This window comes from Leucoraja erinacea, chromosome 5, assembly GCF_028641065.1.
Source record: "Leucoraja erinacea ecotype New England chromosome 5, Leri_hhj_1, whole genome shotgun sequence".
In the NCBI taxonomy this organism is placed as follows: Eukaryota; Metazoa; Chordata; class Chondrichthyes; order Rajiformes; family Rajidae; genus Leucoraja; species Leucoraja erinaceus.
Window position 1 is genome coordinate 1305655 of NC_073381.1, and position 9154 is coordinate 1314808.

The 9154-nt window shown below is 44.8% G+C and overlaps 1 protein-coding gene across 2 annotated transcripts in view; it reads right to left on the reverse strand.

Moving 5' to 3' along the window:
- Positions 1-8909, reverse strand: part of cep57l1 (centrosomal protein 57, like 1) — a 137847-nt gene extending 128938 nt beyond the window's left edge. For both annotated transcript variants that reach the window (XM_055634973.1, XM_055634974.1), the window contains exons 1-3: positions 8804-8909; positions 7782-7962; positions 1124-1291 (exon numbers count right to left, since the gene is read on the reverse strand). In XM_055634973.1, coding sequence (XP_055490948.1) covers positions 1124-1291; positions 7782-7959 — 346 coding nt within the window. In that variant the 5' untranslated portion in view covers positions 7960-7962; positions 8804-8909. The remainder of the gene's footprint in view (positions 1-1123; positions 1292-7781; positions 7963-8803) is intronic.
- Positions 8910-9154: the final 245 nt, after the last annotated feature.

Genomic DNA, 9154 nt, shown 5'->3' on the forward strand with positions numbered 1-9154 from the left:
CATGTGTCCCTGTGTAGGACAATGAAATTCTTGCTTTGCTTCAGCACAACAGAACATAGTAGGCATTGACTACAAAACAGATCAGTGTGTCCATATACCATGATATATATATGCATGCTTCCATGCCTCTACCCACCTTGTACATTACTACCACAATGTGCAATACTGATTATTCATTTATCCTGACACCTAGTTTCATAACATTGTTTTTTAAATTGTGCCCTGTGTTTTAGTTTGTATATTATGCACCAATGGAGTGGCAAAAATAATTTTGTTTCGTGCACTGCTTACAACGACAAAAATGGCAATCGTTCATTTTTCTGGGTGCTCCGGTTTATAACGCACTCCAATTGATAATTCCGAGATTTATATCCCTTAGTCCGTTCCGTGAAAACTTTAAATCATCCTTTATTTCACCATGGTGACTAGGTTTCTCTGTACGGCCCTGGGAAGCTCTCCCAGTGGATCACGGAGAAACATGTGTGCTCAAACAAAGGAATCAGTATATGTGTGTGTGTGAGATCTCTCTTGATCTCTTTCTCTCGATCTCTCTCTCCATCCATCTCTCTCCATCTCTCTCTATCTATCCATCCATCTCTCCCTCCCTCTCCATCCATCTCTCCCCCTCTCCATCCATCTTTCCCTCTTTCTCTATCTCTCCCTCTCTATATCTATATTCATCTCTCTCCATCTATATCTATAGTTGATACAGTGGGAGGTAACTTACAAAGGGCGATGATTCTAGACTAATAACCACAGTATCACATGGTTATACAGGTGGGGACAATTGTTCTACCCAGTTACAATCATACACAGCATGACACATCTTAGCCTATTACATTAGCATTTAACATCACATAAATATCACATGTTTTGCAGGAAAAATTATCACAGCAAGGATAATGAAACTTAACTAAATGATGTCAAAATAAAGAATTTAAAACTTAACTCAGAGTTCTTAAACCATAGGCCTAAACTATCCCCAATTCTACATATTCTCACAAAGACGTGCAGTTTTGCAGGTCAATTGACGTCGGTAAAAAAAAATTTGTGCGGGACTCAGTGGGCCGAAGGGCTTGTTTCCACCCTGTATCTATCTCTAAAGTTTAAAGTCTAAAGTCACCGTTAGATTTTCCAGTCTCCTTGCTGACATCTTTCCTTTCTTGCTCCATGGTATTTTGGTACCGAACAGCTTCAAATCCCAGACTTTGCAATTTCTGCTCAGCCTCTGCCCGCTCCACCTCCAAAGAACGAATCTTCTCCTGAAGATTTTTTAAAGCAGAAACTATAGCTGCAAAAAGAAAAAAAAGAAAAAATTGTATTGCGAGAAGAAACACATGTTCCAAGGCAACGACAGACATCTTTCAACTCTTATGGGCCTGTGTCATTTAGGCAGTTTTTTCGGCTACTGTCATAGTCGTAGCAGGTCAACGAAAAAACGGCAGCGACCCACCACCACGACAATGTCTCCGACGCCAAGCTACCGACGACCATTAGGAAGTTCACCTACCACCACACCTACAACAACCTACGTCCACCCGCGACAAGCTACAACAAGGTAACACTATTCAGTTGCCGCTACCCGTTGCCGGTTGACGTAGGTAGTCGCCAATGGAATTCACCAAAGTCCGCACCGGCGCCAACCTGTTATCCGTCGAAAAGTTTCGAACATTTCAAAATCCAACGGGGAACAGAAAAAAGGTACAACTCTTTGGGCGACTGAGAAGACCATGCAGGCGACACCCCAGCGACCATGTGGCCAAAGCCTAGTCACCTGCAGTCGCCTAAAAAAATTGCCTAAGTGGGACAGGGGCATTAGGATCCCGAGGTGCAATATTTTCCAGAGAGACCGTGATGTGCAGAATTTGTAGATGATACGAAAATAGGTGATGGGACAGTCAGTGTAGAAATAGCAGGGGCTATGACAGAAATATTTCAAATGTCATTAGAAACGGGAATAGTGCCGGAGGATTGGCGTACTGCGCATGTTGTTCCATTGTTTAAAAAGGGGTCTAAGAGTAAACCTAGCAATTATAAACCTGTTAGTTTGATGTCAGTGGTGGGCAAATTAATGGAAAAGATACTTAGAGATAATATATATAAGCATCTGGATAAACGGGGTCTGATTAGGAACAGTCAACATGGATTTGTGCCTGGAAGGTCATGTTTGACTAATCTTCTTGAATTTTTTGAAGATGTTACTAGGGAAATTGATGAGGGTAAAGCAGTGGATGTTGTCTATATGGACTTCAGTAAGGCATTTGACAAGGTTCCTCACGGAAGGTTGGTTAAGAAGGTTCAATGGTTGGGATCACGGAGACATGGCTCCAGGGTGACCAAGGCTGGGAGCTGAACATCCAGGGATATTCAATATTCAGGAGGGATAGACAGAAAGGAAAAGGAGGTGGGGTAGCATTACTGATTAGAGAGGGGATTAATGCAATGGAAAGGAAGGACATTAGTTTGGAGGATGTGGAATCGGTATGGGTAGAGCTGCACAACACTAAGGGGCAGAAAACGCTGGTGGGTGTTGTGTACAGGCCACCTAACAGTAGTAGTGAAGTTGGAGATGGTATCAAACAGGAAATTAGAAATGCTTGCGACAAAGGCAAAACGGTTATAATGGGTGACTTCAATCTACATATAGATTGGGTGAATCAAATTGGCAGGGGTGCTGAGGAAGAGGATTTCTTGGAATGTATGCGGGATAGTTATCTAAATCAACATGTAGAGGAACCAACGAGAGAGCAGGCTATTTTAGACTGGGTATTGAGTAATGAGGAAGGGTTAGTTAGCAATCTTGTTGTACGTGCCCCCTTGGGCAAGAGTGACCATAATATGGTTGAGTTCTTCATTAGGATGGAGAGTGACATTGTTAATTCAGAAACAATGGTTCTGAACTTAAAGAAAGGTAACTTTGAGGGTATGAGATGTGAATTGGCCAAGATTGACTGGCAATTAATTCTAAAAGGGTTGACAGTGGATATGCAATGGAAGACATTTAAAGACTGCATGGATGAACTACAAAAATTGTTCATCCCAGTTTGGCAAAAGAATAAATCAGGGAAGGTAGTACATCCATGGATAACAAGGGAAATCAGGGATAGTATCAAAGCGAAGGATGATGCGTACAAATTAGCCAGAAAAAGCAGCATACCGGAGGACTGGGAGAAATTCAAAGACCAGCAGAGGAGGACAAAGGGCTTAATTAGGAAAGGAAAAATAGATTATGAAAGAAAACTGGCAGGGAACATAAAAACTGACTGCAAAAGTTTTTATAGATATGTGAAAAGAAAGAGATTAGTTAAAACAAATGTAGGTCCCTTGCAGTCAGAAACAGGGGAGTTGATCATGGGGAACAAGGATATGGCGGACCAATTGAATAACTACTTTGGTTCCGTCTTCACTAAGGAAGACATAAATAATTTGCCGGAAATAGCAGGGGACTGCGGGTCAAAGGAGTTGGAGGAATTGAGTGAAATCCAGGTTAGCCGGGAAGTGGTGTTGGGTAAATTGATTGGATTAAAGGCCGATAAATCCCCAGGGCCAGATAGGCTGCATCCCAGAGTACTTAAGGAAGTAGCTCCAGAAATAGTGGATGCATTAGTAATAATCTTTCAAAACTCTTTAGATTCTGGAGTAGTTCCTGAAGATTGGCGGGTAGCAAACGTAACCCCACTTTTTAAGAAGGGAGGGAGAGAGAAAATGGGGAATTACAGACCAGTTAGTCTAACATCGGTAGTGGGGAAACTGCTAGAGTCAGTTATTAAAGATGGGATAGCAGCACATTTGGAAAGTGGTGAAATCATTGGACAAAGTCAGCATGGATTTACGAAAGGTAAATCATGTCTGACGAATCTTATAGAATTTTTCGAGGATGTAACTAGTAGCGTGGATAGGGGAGAACCAGTGGATGTGGTGTGTCTGGACTTCCAGAAGGCTTTCGACAAGGTCCCACATAAAAAATTAGTATACAAACTTAAAGCACAAGGCATTGGGGGTTCAGTATTGATGTGGATAGAGAACTGGCTGGCAAACAGGAAGCAAAGAGTAGGAGTAAACGGGTCCTTTTCACAATGGCAGGCAGTGACTAGTGGGGTACCCCAAGGCTCAGTACTGGGACCCCAGCTATTTACAATATATATTAATGATCTGGATGAGGGAATTGAAGGCAATATCTCCAAGTTTGCGGATGACACTAAGCTGGGGGGCAGTGTTAGCTGTGAGGAGGATGCTAGGAGACTGCAGGGTGACTTGGATAGGCTGGGTGAGTGGGCAAATGTTTGGCAGATGCAGTATAATGTGGATAAATGTGAGGTTATCCATTTTGGTGGCAAAAAAAAAACAGGAAAGCAGACTATTATCTAAATGGTGGCCGATTGGGAAAGGGGGAGATGCAGCGAGACCTGGGTGTCATGGTACACCAGTCATTGAAGGTAGGCATGCAGGTGCAGCAGGCAGTAAAGAAAGCGAATGGTACGTTAGCTTTCATTGCAAAAGGATTTGAGTATAGGAGCAGAGAGGTTCTACTGCAGTTGTACAGGCTCTTGGTGAGACCACACCTGGAGTATTGCGTACAGTTTTGGTCTCCAAATCTGAGGAAGGACATTATTGCCATAGAGGGAGTGCAGAGACGGTTCACCAGACTGATTCCTGGGATGTCAGGACTGTCTTATGAAGAAAGACTGGATAGACTTGGTTTATACTCTCTAGAATTTAGAAGATTGAGAGGGGATCTTATAGAAACTTACAAAATTCTAAGGGGTTGGGCAGGCTAGATGCAGGAAGATTGCTCCCGATGTTGGGGAAGTCCAGGACAAGGGGTCACAGCTTAAGGATAAAGGAGAAATCCTTTAAAACCGAGATGAGAAGAACTTTTTTCACGCAGAGAGTGGTGAATCTCTGGAACTCTCTGCCACAGAGGGTAGTTGAGGCCACTTCATTGGCTATATTTAAGAGGGAGTTAGATGTGGCCCTTGTGGCTAAGGGGATCAGGGGGTATGGAGAGATACTGAGTTGGATGATCAGCCATGATCATATTGAATGGCGGTGCAGGCTCGAAGGGCCGAATGGCCTACTCCTGCACCTAATTTCTATGTTTCTATGTAATTGTGGAGTAGCAAGATGGATTCAACAGTGGCTGAATGGGAGATGCCAGAGAGTAATGGTGGATGGCTGTTTGTCAGGTTGGAGGCCAGTGACTAGTGGGGTGCCACAGGGATCTGTGTTGGGTCCACTGTTGTTTGTCATGTACATCAATGATCTGGATGATGGTGTGGTAAATTGGATTAGTAAGTATGCAGATGATACTAAGATAGGTGGTGTTGTGGATAATGAAGTAGATTTTCAAAGTCTACAGAGAGATTTAGGCCAGTTGGAAGAGTGGGCTGAAAGATGGCAGATGGAGTTTAATGCTGATAAGTGTGAGGTGCTACATCTTGGCAGGACAAATCAAAATAGGACGTACATGGTAAATGGTAGGGAATTGAGGAATGCAGTTGAACAGAGGGATCTAGGAATAACTATGCATAGTTCCCTGAAGGTGGAATCTCATGTAGATAGGGTGGTAAAGAAAGCTTTTGATGTGCTGGCCTTTATGAATCAGAGCATTGAGTGTAGAAGTTGGGATGTAATGTTAAAATTGTACAAGGCATTGGTGAGGCCAATTCTGGAGTATGGTGTACAATTTTGGTCGCCTAATTATAGGAAGGATGTCAACAAAATAGAGAGAGTGCCCGGGTTTCAGCAACTAAGTTACAGAGAAAGGTTGAACAAGGTGGTGGAGGCAGGTTCATTTTTATCATTTAAAAATAAATTGGATAGTTATATGGACGAGAAAGGAATGGAGGGTTATGGTCTGAGCGCAGGTACATGGGACTAGGGGAGAATACGTGTTCGGCACGGACTAGAAGGGTCGAGATGGCCTGTTTCCGTGCTGTAATTGTTATATGGTTATAAGTTACGTCTTTATTCTTTGGAGCGCAGAAGGTTAAGGGGGGACTTGATAGAGGTCTTTAAAATGATGAGAGGGATAGACAGAGTTAACTTGGATAAGCTTTTCCATTGAGAGTAGGGAAGATTCAAACAAGGGGACATGACTTGATAATTAAGGGACAGAAGTTTAGGGGTAACATGAGGAGGAACTTCTTTACTCAGAGAGTGGTAGCTGTGTGGAATGAGCTTCCAGTGGAAGTGGTGGAGGCAGGTTCGTTGGTATCATTTAAAAATAAATTGGATAGTTATATGGACGGGAAAGGAATGGAGGGTTATTGTCTGAGTGCAGGTAGATGGGACTAGGGGAGAATACGTGTTCGGCACGGACTAGAAGGGCCGAGATGGCCTGTTTCCGTACTGTAATTGTTATATATGATTATATGGTTCAAGTAGGGACCCTGCAGAAGGACTGGGACAAGTTGGGAGAGTGGGCAGAGAAGTGGCAGATGGAATATAGTGTAGTAAAGTGTGGAGTCATGCATTTTGGTAGTGGGAATAAAGGCGTAGACTATTTTCTAAATGGGCAGAGAATCCAGAAATCAGAGGTGCAAAGGGACTTGTGAGTGCTGGTGCAGGATTCCCATAAAGTTAATTTGCAAGTTGAATCAGTAGTAGAGACAGCAAACTCAATGCTAGCATTTATTTCAAGAGGGCTTGCATACAAAAACAGGGATGTAATGCTGAGGTTCCATAAGGTGCTGGTCAGGTCGCATTTTAAGTATCATGAGCAGTTTTGGGCCCCATATCCGCTGGCTCTGGAGAAGGTCCTGAGGAGGTTTACAAACATGATCACAGAAATGAGCTGGTTAACATATGATGAGCGTTTGACGACACCAGGCCTGCATTCGCTGGGGTTTAGAAGGATGAGGTGGGGACATGTCATTGAAACTTACCGAGTGAAAGCCTTTGATAGATTGGATGGGAAGGATGTTTGCACTCATGGGAGAGTCTAGGACCAGATGTCGTAGCCTCAGAATTAAAGGATAGTCCTTTAGGAAGGAGATGAGGAGGAATTTCTTTAGTCTTTGATGAATCTGCGAATTCATTGCGCAGAACGCTGTGGAGGCCAAGTCAATGGAAAATTTTAAGGCAGAGGTAGATAGATTTTTGATTAGTACGGGTGTCATGGGTTACGGGGAGAAGGCAGGAGATTGGAGTTAGGAGAGAGAGAGATAGATGGGCCAAATGGCCTAATTCTGCTTCTATCATTTAAGACCTTATGACCTAAATTGTCCCTAGTGTGTAGGGAGTGGATGAGACAGTGGGATCACATGGAACTAAAGTAAATGGGTGATGGATGGTCGGCGCGGACTCGGGGGCCGAAGGGCCTCATTTCCATGCTGTATTTCTGAATGAAACCAAATTATCAATTTCCCTTGGTTCAATAGACAATAGGTGCAGGATTAGGCCATTTGGCCCTTCGAGCCAGCACCGCCATTCAATGTGATCATGGCTGATCATCCCCAATCAGTACCCCGTTCCTGCCTTCTCCCCATATCCCCTGACTCCGCTAACTTTAAGAGCCCTATCTAGCTCTCTCTTGAAATGACAATTAAATTGAATCTTGAAAGTGTCCAGAGAACCTGCCTCCATCGCCCTCGGAGGCAGAGAATTCCACAGACTCACCACTTTCTTTGAGAAAAAGTGTTTCCTCTCGTCTCCGTTCTAAATGGCTTATCCCTTATTCTTAAATTGTGTGGCCCCTGGTTCTGGACTCCCCCAACATCGGGAACATGTTTCCTGCCTCTAGTGTGTCCAAGCCCTAACAATCGTATTCACAAATGTACCTTTGCTGTTGGCAGCAGTACTCAATGCCTCAGCTTCATCACGGTTTCTAGACCCACGGACAGGCACGTGACGAGACCCTGGCCTTGGCTTAATGTTGACAGGACTCAGCGGTATGTTCTCCAAGCTTGAAAGAGCGTAGAGATTTCCAAGAGAGCTGCGTTTGGACGACGATTCCATAATCTACAGACGTGAAGAGACAAACTTAAGATAAAGGTAGACACAAAATGCTGGAGTATCTCAGTGGGACAGGCAGCTTCTCTGGAGAGAAGGAACGGGTGGCGTTTCCGGTCGAAACCCTTCTCCAGACTGATGTTAGGGGAGGGGGAGATACATAGATAAGGAAGTGTAAGGTGTGAAAACAGGACAAAGGGGAAAGGAGATCCAGGAAAATGTAGAATAGATCATTGTTAGCTGGGAGAAGGTAACAACAAAGCAAACAGAGATAAAATGTAGTCAGAGACAGTCAGATGGGTGGAGAACTGGGAAAGGGGGAGAGGATGGAGAGGGATAGAGAGAGGGAAAGCAAGGGTTACTTGAAGTTAGCGAAGTCAATGTTCATACTGTTGGGGTGTAAGCTGCCCGTGCAAAATATGAGATGGTGTACCTTTTTGTGCTGGGCCTCAGTCAGACAATGGAGGAGGCCCAGGACAGAAAAGTCAGTGTGGGAATGAGAGGGGAAGTTAAAGTGCTGAGCAACCGGGAGATCAGGAAGGTGGGGTGGTAGGGGTGTGTGTGTATGGTGGTGGTGGTGGGGGGGTCTTTATCTTCAACTGTGGACAGCTTGACTGCATTGATGTGTAATTGTTTTTGACTGGATAGCACGGAAACACTTTTCACGTGAAACTGAAACGCGTTTCGGAAAAGAACTGCTGGTGCTGTGGTTTAAATGGAAGGCGGACACTAAATTGCTGGAGTCGCTCAGCCGGGACGGTCACCAACCTCTGGAGAGAAGGAAACGGGCGACGTTTCTGGGTCTGCGGGAAAGTAAAATGATGGACAAAATCCAGCCGGAGAAACTCACCCAGAGAAACGAAGCTGAGAGTTCCTGTTGGCGCTGCTGGTCTTTAAACAACACGGGAGGGGGATACAGAGTTTCTAACCCGAGCAGACAGACGCTGGTGGGTGGGTGGGTGAGTGAGTGAGTGAGAGACACACAGGGAGCGCCGAGTGTTTGGTCGCCACGGACGCCGCTTCCTGGATTTTGAATCTCCCTCCGCCCGCCCTGGCCCCGCCCCGCTGCCCCGCCATTGGCCGGCAAGCCCCAACCTCTGCACCAATGAGGGACGGGGAAACTGGACTCCGGCATCAATGATTGGACCCCCCAGCCCCCACTGCTGATTGGATGCACTGCCAGACCTCTCCACCAATCAAT